The 14,701-nt window shown below is 40.4% G+C and overlaps 1 protein-coding gene across 1 annotated transcript in view; it reads right to left on the minus strand.

Moving 5' to 3' along the window:
- The window catches only part of LOC308098593 (uncharacterized protein), a gene marked incomplete at its 3' end in the record, with an annotated part of 39,458 nt that overhangs the window by 7,594 nt on the left and 17,163 nt on the right, over positions 1–14,701 (minus strand). Inside the window, exons 5-8 of the mRNA XM_080447003.1 lie at positions 13,901–13,996; positions 4,372–4,470; positions 3,972–4,067; positions 1,591–2,487 (exon numbers count right to left, since the gene is read on the minus strand). Coding sequence (XP_080303129.1) covers positions 1,591–2,487; positions 3,972–4,067; positions 4,372–4,470; positions 13,901–13,996 — 1,188 coding nt within the window. The remainder of the gene's footprint in view (positions 1–1,590; positions 2,488–3,971; positions 4,068–4,371; positions 4,471–13,900; positions 13,997–14,701) is intronic.

Consider the following 14,701-nt stretch of genomic DNA (forward strand, 5'->3'; position numbering starts at 1 on the left):
GTTCCCGATAATTTGTACTTTTCTAGCAAGTTGGATATTTGGGTTTGTCGGATCCGATGAGAGCCGTGCTACACCCAATCAGAGCAATTGAGGAATAGGGCTTGCAGACAGAGCGAGAGAGAGAGCGCTGTGTGTGTGTGTGTGTGTGTGTGTGTGTGTGTGTGTGTGTGTGTGTGTGTGTGTGTGTGTGTGTGTGTGTGTGTCTCTGAACAGTATTGCCAGGTTTTGCGCAAGAAATAAGCAACCAGGTCTATGAAAACAAGCCCAACAATGAGCACTTTAAACCTATATACAAATAAAATAGCCGATCTACAAGCTCACAACGCGTCGCAACTATTTTCAAAGAAAAAAAAGCAACATTAAGAAATAAAGCCAAATAAGCAACTTTGGAAATAAGCTAAAAAGAAACGCAACCACCAATATTCTTTACAAGCAACTCGCTTATAATAAGCGGACACGGCAACACTGGTTGACTTTTGAAACGTTTGTTTCAGAGAGGGAGAGAGTGAGAGAGTGAGAAATACAGAGAAATTGAGAATGATTTAATGTCAATCATTAGCGTCCTGTCTCGGTCTCGTGCATATATCACGGGAGCCTTTCACGTTTTCGTGAGACGTTTGGAATAAAAACAAATGTATGTATTGGGTCGGGATCACATCATGGTGAAATATCTTGGAATCAGTGAACCCCTGTCGCCGACCAATCAATCGTGCGAGAATCACAACGATATATTTAGCCCGATTTCAAGAGAGAAACTCGTGCAATGTGAAATGCTTAACGATCTGTTCACTCGCCGACCATTTCAAATGTCGGGCAGTGTGTAGAGGTCTTAAGGCTTCTCTAGAGCATACTCTTCTGTGAGAGTATGCTTTAATCTATGGTGTAACTTAAGACTACTCAAGTGTCTAAAGCTTTTCTTACACTGATCACAGTAGTAAGACTTCTCTCCAGTATGGATGCGCTGATGAGTCTTTAAATGACTTGAATTACGATAACTCTTCCCACATTGTTCACAGGAGTAAGGTTTCTCTCCAGTATGGATGCGCTTATGATACTTCAATCCACCTAAATGACGAAAACTCTTCCCACATTCTTGACAAAAGTAAGGCTTCGCTGAAGTGTGTACTTTCTGGTGCTCCTTAAGTTTACTACTTTGGATGAAGCGTTTTCCACACTGGCCACAGCAAAAAGGCTTCTCTCCAGTATGGACGCGCTTATGAAAATGTAATTTACTTGAAGAACGAAAACTCTTCCCACACTGATCACAGCAGTAAGGCTTCTCTCCAGCGTGGAGGAGCAGATGATTTTTTAATGTTTCTTTGTGAGCAAAACTGTTTCCACACTGGCCACAGTGGTATGACTTCTCACCAGTATGGATGCGCTGATGAGTCTTTAAATTTGGTCGTTGACGAAAACTCTTACCACATTGGTCACAGAAAAACGGTTTCTCTCCCGTATGGAGGCGCTGATGAATCTTTAATGATACAGAGCTTGCTAAACTCTTTCCACATTGGTCACATTTGAAAGGCTTCTCTCCAGTATGGATGCGCTGATGAGTCTTTAAATGTGGTTGTTGACGAAAACTCTTACCACATTGGTCACAGTTAAAAGGTTTCTCTCCAGTATGAAGGCGCAGATGAAGCTTTAATGCTACAGAGCTTGCTAAACTCTTTCCACATTGGTCACAGTTGAAAGGCTTCTCTCCAGTATGGCTGCGCTGATGCTTCTTAAAACTTTGTTTATAACAAAAACTCTTCCCACATTCTTCACAGCAGTAAGGCCTCTCTTCAGTATGTGTTTTCTGGTGAATTTCGAGATGAAACTTTGTGGTGAAGCTTTTCCTGCACTGGCCACAGCAGTGAGGTTTTTCTTTAGTGTGAATTCTCTGGTGTGTTTCTAAGAGAGACTTTGTGGAGAAGGTTTTCCTGCACTGGCCACAGCAGTAAGGCTTCTCTTCAGAATGTATTTTCTGATGTGTCTTAAGGTGAGACACTTGTTTGAAGCATTTCCCACAATGGTCACAGCAGTAAAGTTTTTCTCCAGTGTGAACTCTCTGGTGTGCTTTAAGATGAAACTTTGTGGTGAAGCTTTTTCCACACTGGCCACAGCAGTAAGGTTTTTTTCTAGTGTGAATTCTCTGGTGTGTTTCTAGGAGATACTTTGCGGAGAAGCTTTTCCCACATCGGCCACAGCAGTAAGGCTTCTCTTTAGAATGCATTTTCTGGTGTTTCTTAAGATGCTGCCCTTGGGTGAAGCGTTTTCCACATTGGTCACAGCAGTAAGGCTTTTCTCCAGTGTGAAGTCTCTGGTGTATCTTAATATAAGACTTTTGGGTGAAGCTTTTGCCGCACTGGCCACAACAGTAGGGTTTTTCTGTAGTGTGAACTCTTTGGTATGTTTCTAGGAGAGACTTTGTGGTGAAGCTTTCCCCGCACTGGTCAAAACGGAGATGTTTTGGTTTCACTCGGGGCAGGGTAGAACAGGTATCTGAGATAGAAAACAACAGATTATTCATACATACTGTACATAAACTAGCATATAGTTATATTGTAATTTGTAACAAATTAAGCTCTTTTCTCCGTCTCTTATATATTATGCAGTAGAGCATCGAGGTCTGACATAATTTACACATCCTACCTGGGTCACGTTTTTTTCCCCCCAGTCTGAATTCCCATCGATGCGTTTAATATCGTGGCATATAAGAACTGTGTTCCAAAAATAAGCAAATGACTCATATGCATATGAAGCATCAACTGTAGGCGAGAAAGCGCTTATGTTACCGTCGCCGAATTAATAAACTTTTCGCCTGAAGCAGACTATCAAATATGAGTGACTATTGTAAAAGATACAGAGACACCTCCCTGACAATATCGCCGGGACAGTTTGTTTATTTTTGGACTACAATTCATATGATGACCAATGTTATTTTCTGAAGAGAAAACACTTCGGTGACCCAGTGGATGAACGAGTGACGTTCATACATGCGTAACCTTTTCTGTCAGCTGATGGATCTGACAATAAGGACTGCCCGGGGCAGGTTAGACAAACCAACGGACAAGTAAAATCTGCCCCGGACGGGTAAGCCCAAATTTAACCCAAATATTTTGTTTTGTTTTCGTTCTTCATTTCTCCTACCAGTTGCAAGCCACCACTGTCTGCCTATTCTGAATATCTCTGCCTATGCAGAGCTTCATACTGCCACGAAAACGATGGTGCAAGTTAGTGGCGATCAGCCAAATTAACATACATTTCCACTGACCGCTCACTTTAGCTCACCACCAGTACACCGTACACACCCTCAGTCTCTGTCTGCCAGTAATGAGGCTCTGGTTGGCGTCTCAGATAACCCAGCCCCTTACCTTGGATGCATGAATCTTATGAATGGAGTCGTGGGAGTTTGGCAGGTGTGTGGCGCCTGGTGAGTGAGACGTTCTTTGTCCTCTATCCTCCATTTGTCGAGCTGACAACGGCTATCTTTTCTCTCTCAGACGGACACAGAAAAGCTCATGGATGCTTTTATCACTAGCAGGTTACTACTACTGATGTAACATCAACTACAATTGTATCGCTCTCCTGTCCGTTACAGCTTGTCCTGAACGCAGCAGCATGCGTGATGATGAAGACCCGGACGGAGAGCACACATTGCCCCCATTTTAAAGTCCCTCTATTGGCTGTTAGTTTTAGAATTGATTTTAAGGTCCTTTTATTGGTTTTTAAATCACTAAATGCACAAGCTTATTTATCTGCAATGCTTCTTAGGTATGTGCTTGGCAGATCTCTCATTTCCTCAGGCACTGGTCTCTTGACTGTTCCAGACGCTAGAACGAAAGGTCATGGATAAGCAGCCTTCAGCCGTTTCCCCCGAATACGGGTGCTTGTGTTAAAGGACTATAAATATCGACCCTAAAATAAAGAAGGCTCTTTTTTCCAACTTTCCGTTCTATTTTTACTACTACTATCCTCGTCCATACCTGAGGCAGGGAATCCCAGGAAATCCTCCTCATCACTTTCCTCTTTAAATATTTGGAGGATCTGTTGCAGGTGCAGTTCTCTGTCCATGGCTTCACCTGGAACACAGGGGGAAAAAAACATGATATGTGTCACGTGTGTCCCAGATGGAGCCAAACACAGACCCTTACTAGTGAGAAATGCATACCACCTTGGGTAAAAACTAAAAAAAACAACAACAAGAAATGACAGTGTCTCAATTCTGTTTGGGTTTTAAACAGAGATCTTGTGATCTTGGTGGCTTCAGGTTTTAAACAGAGATCTTATGATCTTGGTGGCTGCCGACCACAAAGAGGCAGGATAAGGGGGGCAGAAAGCAAGAAATTATGTAAGAATGAAAGAATGAAACAGCATGAAACTTACTGAGGTCCTTGTAGTCTTCAGGTTCCTGTTTAATAGAAACGGTCCCGGCTGGTGCTGGAGGACTCATCTTTACCTGCAGGCTGGACTGTAGAGACTGGTCTGAAATGATGAAGGAACAGAATAAGTTATGATACATGGGTCGTAGATGAAGGCTGTCAAACAAGAGGGAACAGAAGGTGCCACAGATGATTATTATAATGATTATAATTTTCTTTCTTTTAAGTTATATTTATTCCATGAAGATCTAGGTTTGGGAGAGGTTGGACGGCACCCTAGCGCCCTCCACTGACCAGCCGCCATTGTCCAAGTGTACACGTTTACAAATGTTGCAAATGCCCATCCCTATCATCATGACATCATCATTTTTGTGATACTTTTTCCATAATAACCCTATAGTTTAAAGACAACAGGGTGACATCCCTAACAGGAAGTTATAAAAGAAAGCTATAGCATGAAACTTACTGAGGTCCTTGTAGTCTTCAGGTTCCTGTTTAATAGAAACAGTCCTGGCTAGTGCTGGAGGACTCATCTTCACCTGCAGGCTGGACAGTAGAGACTGGTCTGAAATGAAGGAATAGAATAACTTATGTTACATGGGTTGTAGCTAAATTTGTCAAAAAAGAAAGAGGGAACAGAAGGTGTAAAACGTTTTTCAAAGAGAGGGCAGTGACCTAAAATACATTCCCAAGCTTCAAGCGATATTGAACGTTGGTAAAACTTTTGAGTTGTAGATACCTGGGCATGATAAAACACCAAAGAATGTCCATCATATTTATAATGATCCTTAGTCTTCATTATCTGAGTAACATTGTTGTAACAATTAGGCTTGTTTTCTGATTCACTGGCCCTCCTGTTCTGGCCCTTTTGGAGGGCCAGTGGCTTTTCAAGATTACCAGGCCCAGCTAAATATGATAATAATAATAAAGAGAAAGACAAAATCAAAAAAACAAAACAAAAATATCTCTACCTATTCCATATCATTGTGTAAAGAAGGAACCATAGGTACTATGTATTTCTATGAAGCAATTGTTCATTATTAGGTTAAAATATCATGGTCATTGTAAAAAAGAACAACAAAAAAAACACCCATTATGATTGCAGGAGGGTAAAATATCGGCTATGAGTATTATTCTTTTTATGATGCACTTTCTGCTTGCCTTTCATTCTCAGGAGGTACAGTAGAAATATAATGTTAGGCTACTCTTAGCATTAGGGTTATGCTGGCACATACCCAGCATATCAGAATCAGAAACAAAATCAATCATAATCTGTCTTCATTGTCACATCACATTACAAATAAGGTGGGTGACATTCTTAATTGTGAATGCTCATCAGCGTTGCAGTTAAAAGATAGGTAAAATAATTAAAGCATAAAATAGAAAGGAGGGGAGGAGAGATAAATAGGCTACACATTTGTGCTGCAGCTAACCAGTTATATTGCAGGCTGATTTAGCAGAATTCAAGACTTGTGCATCATAACGGATTACAATCTGATTTATACTGTGGCATACAGGTCACTATAGAAAATACTGTTGCTGATCTACAAGATCACAACACGTCTCATTGTGACTGTAGCAGACCTACACTACTGTGCCCAGCTCAGTGGCCTGTCGGGATTCGATCCCCTTGCTGGGTCATACACCAAAGATGCTAAAAATAGGACCTGGTGCCTCCCTGCTTGGCACTCAGTATCAAGGGTTGGATTGGGGGGTAAATCCCTGCGACATACTGGCATCATGTCCAGGGGGTGTATTCGTACATCAAGCTGCCTCACGCTACAGAAACAAGAGATAGGCTCCTGCCCTATATGTGGGCCACAAGGCTTACTATACACTGCTGTAACATAACTGTAGAGAGTATACTTTATAATTTCTCCCATTTCACTTAATTGTATGCACGCTGTAGGTTGGAATTGATCTACACATCTGACAAAAGGCTGCATTATATACAACTCCAGCAGTTACACCCGAGTGGGTGAAACATTCTCTCCCTCTTCCTCTCGTTTTTTACCACCTGTTACACTCCCTCAATTCTTCTGGTAACTTTCTTCTCTTTGTAACCGTTTATTGCCTGGCATTTGGCCCGTTACCGGTGGTTTTAAAAGAGACCACTTGGGACACGTAGTGTTTAACATCACTGCCTGCATTGTTGTTGCATTGTCTTTTTTTATTTATTTTTTAACATTATTTAAAGCACCCAAATGACCACTTATAGTGATTTATAATAACACTATAATGCATTATAAAATGATTAGAATGTATTACAACTAGCATTATATAGCACTAGGATCCTGGGCAAAAGAAAGTGTCAGTGACCATTGAAGTGAAATGATACTTGACCTTGTAAGTCATTATAAACAGCTTTTTAATGTGTTATGATTGCATTATGAGTACGTTTAGAGAGCTTTTAACTGTAATTACAGTGTCATAAGCAGATTACAATAATTGATACTTTATTTAAAGTCATGAAATGCTTTAGAATGTGTTATGATTGTTATAAATCATTAATCATGAGTATGAGTTATATTTATGATTGCATCGTGCTTTTAACTGTAATTACAGTGTTATAATCAGATTACAATCATGTATAGGCCTACTTAAGTCATGAAATGCTTTAGAATGTCTTTATGTTTATTGCTATAAATCATTAATATGAGTATTTGAGTTATAATTATTATTGTTGTGTTATAAGCAGCTTTATAAATGCATTATAAGTACAGTAGGCTAAGATTGTAGCCTAATGCTTTATGCATAGTAAGTGTTATCAAACTACTACAAACAATCTACTAAACCTAACTGTAACGTTAATTAAACTTAGACATACCTATTCTGTGTAACTTGACCACTGGGTTCAACATGGTGGCGCACGACACGTTGAAGATGCTACAACTCTGCTCCTCGGAAGATGTTCTCCATTCCCTCCAGGAAATACATGGCACCGTCGTCCGTCTGTTTGGGTGGATTTGTTCAGTTTAAATGCAATTCAGTCAACATCCGAACTGTTCAAACACATAATGATGCAGTAGGCGACACAATAAACAGGCCTACAATGTTCCTATTAAACGATTCAACATTTGAGCAAGCACAAAAGATTCACGCTTATCGTCCATCACTCCTTTGCCATTGTGAGCGTAGGGCCAGTGTTGCCAGATTCTATGAGAACAATAAGCAACCAGGGGTCTATGAAAACAAGCCCAAAAGAAGCAACAGAGCACAAACCTTTACATTGGCTATTTGAAAATAGCTGATCTACAAGCTTTTTACAAGCTGGTAGATCTGTTAATTTCAATAAAATGTGGAATATTTGGAAGATACAGAAAAAACAAGCCAAAGGTCGCTTATAATAAGCGGACATGGCAACACTGGAAGTGGGGGGCTAAAACAAACCCGCCCCCTACCGCTGGGAAGCGCGGAGGGAACGAGGGAGCGCTCGTTTTAATTCACGTGATATTCCAGCATTATATTATTCTTGCTTGCGTGCTTCTCCAAGTTTGTGGGCTTTAGTAGCCTATAGCTCTAACCAGCAATAGCCTATATAGGGGGGGGGGGGGGGGGGAGGGAGAGTAGTGCAGACAAAAGGTGAAAAAATTATTGACGTTTCAAGTGATTAAATGTCTGAAAATACACATTATCACTACAACATAGGCTATTAATAGAAAACGTGTAAACAAACAAAGAAAAATACTTACATTTAGGCCACACAGGCCTGAAGACCCCTGGTATAGGCCTATATGCCTATGATATGAATGACTGATTATTCTTCACTTTTTGAAGAATATAACCTTACAAATAAGAAATGGACCGCCTTCGTCAGCAAGCAGAGGGAAAAGTCTCTTCTCTTCTTACTTGGCCTTTTCTTTGAAATTGTAACAACCAGAACTAAACTGCTTCAAAATACATTACAGAAAACACAGAATAATGCTTGGAATAGTCTTTTAATCGTGGCATACACTTTGAGAAATTAAATTAAATACTTGTTAACACTACAAATTATCAATACATATCACTGTCCTCTGGTCTTCAGCACCTGCACCAGTGAACTCATGCCCTTAAGTGGCCTCCCCACTCTTAGGTCATAGTGAAAGCATGACACTGGCTGCTGACTTGGCTTAGTTATAATGGCTTAGTTACAATGGTACTTTGGAACAATAGACTGTCTGACTAATGCCACGGCACTGTCAGCCTGAAGGGAAGGGTGTTGCTCACCATACTCCTATGGGCTGGGGTGAGGTCAGAGCCTGTCAGCGGGAAATGTTGAACGGGAGGAGTAGGACGGAGGCATGAATAATTATAATAATAATCATGAATAATTGTGTGCATTTCCGTGGAGTGATTCAATGTGTCAAGTTTGCAATGTATAGGAGACCGAAAGACGTTTCAGATCCCCACTGTACCTGCACTCAGTGGTAGACAAAGTACTAAACCCCAGTAGTTGAGTCAAAGTATACATACTCCTTTTTAACTATTACTTACTCAACTTAAAAGTGAAAGTACTGGACTACTTCCATTTCCAAATACTCAAGTATTAAAAAGTGCAAGCGTTTACAAACAATGTATTCAAAAGTACACATTACAAAATATTTTATTTTTAATATCAAAATAAATAAAATAAATCTGGGGAAAAGGTGAAAATAGCTGATTTACAAGATCAAAACATGTTGCGATGGAACGTGGTGAGGTTGAAGATCAATTGTTTTCACATTAAAAAGGGCGTAAGTGATTTATTCATAATGTATTCTTGCCATATTGGGTCCTGTGTGTCCCTTCCTAGAAATGTAGTGCAGTCAAAAGTTCAATATTTGTGTATAGTAGTGGAGTTAGCTTCAAGCTTTAACATAAGCCTCTAAAAACAAGTCAAGCACAGATCTTAAGTAGTTTTATTGTCATTTGACAGGTTTACAGGTTTTTTAAAAGTGAGTGAAATTATTTTCCATACAAGCTCCCATCATTTTAGTTTTCAGTAAAGGGAAGATTATAGAAAGACAGAACAAGGAAAACAGGTCAGCTATTCAAATATTCCAGATGTGAGCTGAGTGAAATATATAGAAACGTTCCAGATGGCCGTGAAAACGTATAAATAGTCTCAATGCCTTTATCAACGGAATATCTCAAGCAAAAGTAAGAATGAAAATTCTATCGTGGTTGGTAGGGCTATCATTCTGTAGCTTGTTGGAACGGCCAGATCCACCGCTGCCCCTGGTACATTTTAGGTGAGTTATTTTTCCAAGTTCATCCTAAACTCATCATGCATTTAATAAATAAATAAAAATAAATGGTGCATTTATATCATCACACTTTGACACTAACTCTGGGAGAGGCCAGAGACTGATGGGGACTGCCCAGTGTCAAGTGAGGCAGTAGGATAAATCAACAGCATTGGCAACACAGAAATGTGTGGGTGGATTCATTTACAACGACAACTAAATTGATATAAAAGTACAGTACAAATAATAAACTATTCTGAATTGGTGGCTTGAGCACCTGCCCCTTTGAGCCTAATGCCTAAAGTTTATTAACATTTTTTGGGGTTTGCCCAACACCTGTGGCCCTTGTCAAGAAGAACATTTTGACAAATAATAATAACTTTGCTATTATATTAATAAAAAAGAGCTGGCCTCTATCTGTCAGTTTCTTTTTTTTTGTTCACTATCCCACTAGAATAGCACTGCCAGGAACTACCTCAGATCCTGGTGTATAGTGTTTTAAAATATTGTTTGATGTGCCCTTTTGAAGATATTTGAGCACCTGCCCCTCCAGTGGTCACTGCACAGCCCTGCTGTGGGATGTTTCCTAACCACTTGGCTTGGATCGCCTAATGAAGCTCTTCAATATGGATGCACTTATGACGTTTTAAATGTGCTGACTGAGTAAAACTCTTCGCACAATGTTCACAGCAGTAAGGCTTCTCTCCAGTGTGAATTCTCTTGTGTATTTTGAGATTACACGTTGTTTTGAAGCTTTTCCCACACTGGTCACACCAGTAAGGCTTCTCTAGAGCATGCTCTTCTGTGAGAGTATGCTTTAATTTATGGTGTAACTTAAGACTACTCAAGTGTCTAAAGCTTTTCTTACACTGATCACAGTAGTACTTCTTCTCTCCAGTATGGATGCGCTGATGAGTCTTTAAATTATTTGAATTACGATAACTCTTCCCACATTGTTCACAGGAGTAAGGTTTCTCTCCAGTATGGATGCGCTTATGATACTTAATTGCACATGAATGACGAAAACTCTTCCCACATTCTTCACAAAAGTAAGGCTTCGCTGAAGTGTGTATTTTCTGGTGCTCCTTAAGTTTACTACTTTGGATGAAGCGTTTTCCACACTGGCCACAGCAATAAGGCTTCTCCCCAGTATGGACGCGCTTATGAAAATGTAATTTACTTGAAGAACGAAAACTCTTCCCACACTGATCACAGCAGTAAGGCTTCTCTCCAGCATGGAGGAGCAGATGATTTTTTAATGTTCCTTTGTGAGCAAAACTGTTTCCACACTGGCCACAGCGGTATGACTTCTCTCCAGTATGGATGCGCTGATGAGTCTTTAAATTTGATTGTTGACGAAAACTCTTACCACATTGGTCACAGTTAAAAGGTTTCTCTCCAGTATGCATGCGTAGATGGATATATAATGAACTTCTGTGAGAAAAACTATTTCCACACTGGCTACAGCAGTAAGGCTTCTCTCCAGTATGGATGCGCTGATGACTTGTTAAATGTGGTTGTTGACGAAAACACTTACCACATTGGTCACAGTTAAAAGGTTTCTCTCCAGTATGGAGGCGCAGATGAAGCTTTAATGCTATAGAGCTGGCTAAGCTCTTTCCACATTGGTCACAGTTGAAAGGCTTCTCTCCAGTATGGCTGCGCTGATGCTTCTTTAAACTTTGTTTATAACAAAAACTCTTCCCACATTCTTCACAGCTGTAAGGCCTCTCTTCAGTATGTGTTTTCTGGTGAATTTCGAGATGAACCTTTGTGGTGAAGCTTTTCCTGCACTGGCCACAGCAGTGAGGTTTTTCTTTAGTGTGAATTCTCTGGTGTGTTTCTAAGAGAGACTTTGTGGAGAAGGTTTTCCTGCACTGGCCACAGCAGTAAGGCTTCTCTTCAGAATGTATTTTCTGATGTGTCTTAAGGTGAGACACTTGTTTGAAGCATTTCCCACAATGGTCACAGCAGTAAAGTTTTTCTCCAGTGTGAACTCTCTGGTGTGCTTTAAGATGAAACTTTGTGGTGAAGCTTTTTCCACACTGGCCACAGCAGTAAGGTTTTTTTCTAGTGTGAATTTTCTGGTGTGTTTCTAGGAGATACTTTGCGGAGAAACCTTTCCCACATCGGCCACAGCAGTAAGGCTTCTCTTTAGAATGTATTTTATGGTGTTTCTTAAGATGCTGCCCTTGGGTGAAGCGTTTTCCACATTGGTCACAGCAGTAAGGCTTTTCTCCAGTGTGAAGTCTCTGGTGTATCTTAATATAAGACTTTTGGGTGAAGCTTTTGCCGCACTGGCCACAACAGTAGGGTTTTTCTGTAGAGTGAACTCTTTGGTATGTTTCTAGGAGAGACTTTGTGGTGAAGCTTTCCCCGCACTGGTCAAAACGGAGATGTTTTGGTTTCACTCGGGGCAGGGTAGAACAGGTATCTGAGATAGAAAACAACAGATTATTCATACATACTGTACATAAACTAGCATACAGTTATATTGTAATTTGTAACAAATTAAGCTCTTTTCTCCGTCTCTTACATATTATGCAGTAGAGCATCGAGGTCTGACATAATTTACACATCCTACCCGGGTCACGTTTTTTTTCCCCCAGTCTGAATTCCCATCGATGCGTTTAATATCGTGGCATATAAGAACTGTGTTCCAAAAATAAGCAAATGACTCATATGCATATGAAGTATCAACTGTAGGCCAGAAAACGCTTATGTTACCGTCGCCAAATTAATAAACTTTTCGCCTGAAACAGACTATCAAATATGAGTGACTATTGTAAAAGATACGGAGCCACCTCCATGACAATATCGCCGGGAAAGTTTGTTTATTTTTGGACTACCATTCTTATGATGACCAATGTTATTTTCTGAAGAGAAAACACTTCGGTGACCCAGTGGATGAACGAGTGACGTTCATACATGCCTAACCTTTTTTTGTCAGCTGATGGATCTGACAATAAGGACTGCCTGGGGCAGGTTAGACAAACCAACGGACAAGTAAAATCTGCCCCGGGCGGGTAAGCCCAAATTTAACCCAAACATTTCTCCAATCAGTTGCAAGCCGCCACTGTCTGCCTATTCTGAATATCTCTGCCTATGCAGAGCTTCATACTGCCACGAAAACGATGGTGCAAGTTGGTGGCGATCAGCCAAATTAACATACATTTCCACTGACCGCTCACTTTAGCTCACCACCAGTACACCGTACACACCCTCAGTCTCTGTCTGCCAGTAATGAGGCTCTGGTTGGCGTCTCAGATAACCCAGCCCCTTACCTTGGATGCATGAATCTTATGAATGGAGTCGTGGGAGTTTGGCAGGTGTGTGGCGCCTGGTGAGTGAGACGTTCTTTGTCCTCTATCCTCCATTTGTCGAGCTGACAACGGCTATCTTTTCTCTCTCAGACGGACACAGAAAAGCTCATGGATGCTTTTATCACTAGCAGGTTACTACTACTGATGTAACATCAACTACAATTGTATCGCTCTCCTGTCGGTTACAGCTTGTCCTGAACGCAGCAGCATGCGTGATGATGAAGACCCGGACGGAGAGCACACATTGCCCCCATTTTAAAGTCCCTCTATAGAGCGTCGCAGTTCCCGCCCACTTCCTGTTTTTTTTGGTGCCGGAAGAAAAAACTCAATGCATTTTTCCATTGACATTTCCAAAACTATTTATATCTATTAATTTAAGCCTTGAATCAAGCCATCATGACATGACATGAATCATAACCATAACACGTTTGATTCTGTGATTTTTTTTGTTGAAAACGGCAAAACAAAGGGTATTTATTAAATATAGTATATCATATAATTAAATATAAAATAAAAAAAAATCACAGAAAAAAACGTTTTATGGTCATGATTCATGTCATCTCATGATGGCTTGATTCGAGGCTTAAATTAATAGATATAAATATTTTTGGAAATGTCAATGGAAAAATGCATTGAGTTTTTTCTTCCGGCACCAAAAAAAACAGGAAGTGGGCGGGAACTGCGACGCTCTATTGGCTGTTAGTTTTAGAATTGATTTTAAGGTCCTTTTATTGGTTTTTAAATCACTAAATGCACAAGCTTATTTATCTGCAATGCTTCTTAGGTATGTGCTTGGCAGATCTCTCATTTCCTCAGGCACTGGTCTCTTGACTGTTCCAGACGCTAGAACGAAAGGTCATGGATAAGCAGCCTTCAGCCGTTTCCCCCGAATACGGGTGCTTGTGTTAAAGGACTTTTAAAAATAAATATCGACCCTAAAATAAGGAAGGCTCTTTTTTCCAACTTTCCGTTCTATTTTTACTACTACTATCCTCGTCCATACCTGAGGCAGGGAATCCCAGGAAATCCTCCTCATCACTTTCCTCTTTAAATATTTGGAGGATCTGTTGCAGGTGCAGTTCTCTGTCCATGGCTTCACCTGGAACATAGGAAAAACAAAACATGATATGTGTCACGTGTGTCCCAGATGGAGCCAAACACAGACCCTTACTAGTGAGAAATGCATACCACCTTGGGTAAAAACAAAAAAACAACAAAAAAAAATTACAGTGTCTCAATTCTGTTCAGGTTTTAAACAGAGATCTTATGATCTTGGTGGCTGCCGACCACAAAGAGGCAGGGTAAGGGGGCAGAAAGCAAGAAATAATGTAAGAATGAAATAATGAAACATCATGAAACTTACTGAGGTCCTTGTAGTCTTCAGGTTCCTGTTTAATAGACACGGTCCTGGTTGGTGCTGCAGGACTCATCTTCACCTGCAGGCTGGACTGTAGAGACTGGTCTGAAATGAAGGAACAGAATAAGTTAGGTTTCATGGGTCGTAGATGAAGGCTGTCAAACAAGAGGGAACAGAAGGTGCCACAGATGATTATAATAATGATTATTCTTTTCTTTCTTTAAATATTTATTCAATGAAGATCTATGTTTGGGAGAGGTTGGGCGGCACCCTAGCGTCCTCCACTGACCAGCCGCCATTGTCCAAGTGTACACGTTTACAAATGTTTCAAATGCCCATCCTTATCATCATTATTGTGATACTTTTTCCATAATAACCCTATAGTTTAAAGACAACAGGGTGACATCCCTAACAGGAAGTTATAAAAGAAAGCTATAGCATGAAACT

The sequence above is a fragment of the Gymnoscopelus braueri genome (genome assembly GCF_963280865.1).
Source record: "Gymnoscopelus braueri genome assembly, chromosome: 13".
In the NCBI taxonomy this organism is placed as follows: Eukaryota; Metazoa; Chordata; class Actinopteri; order Myctophiformes; family Myctophidae; genus Gymnoscopelus; species Gymnoscopelus braueri.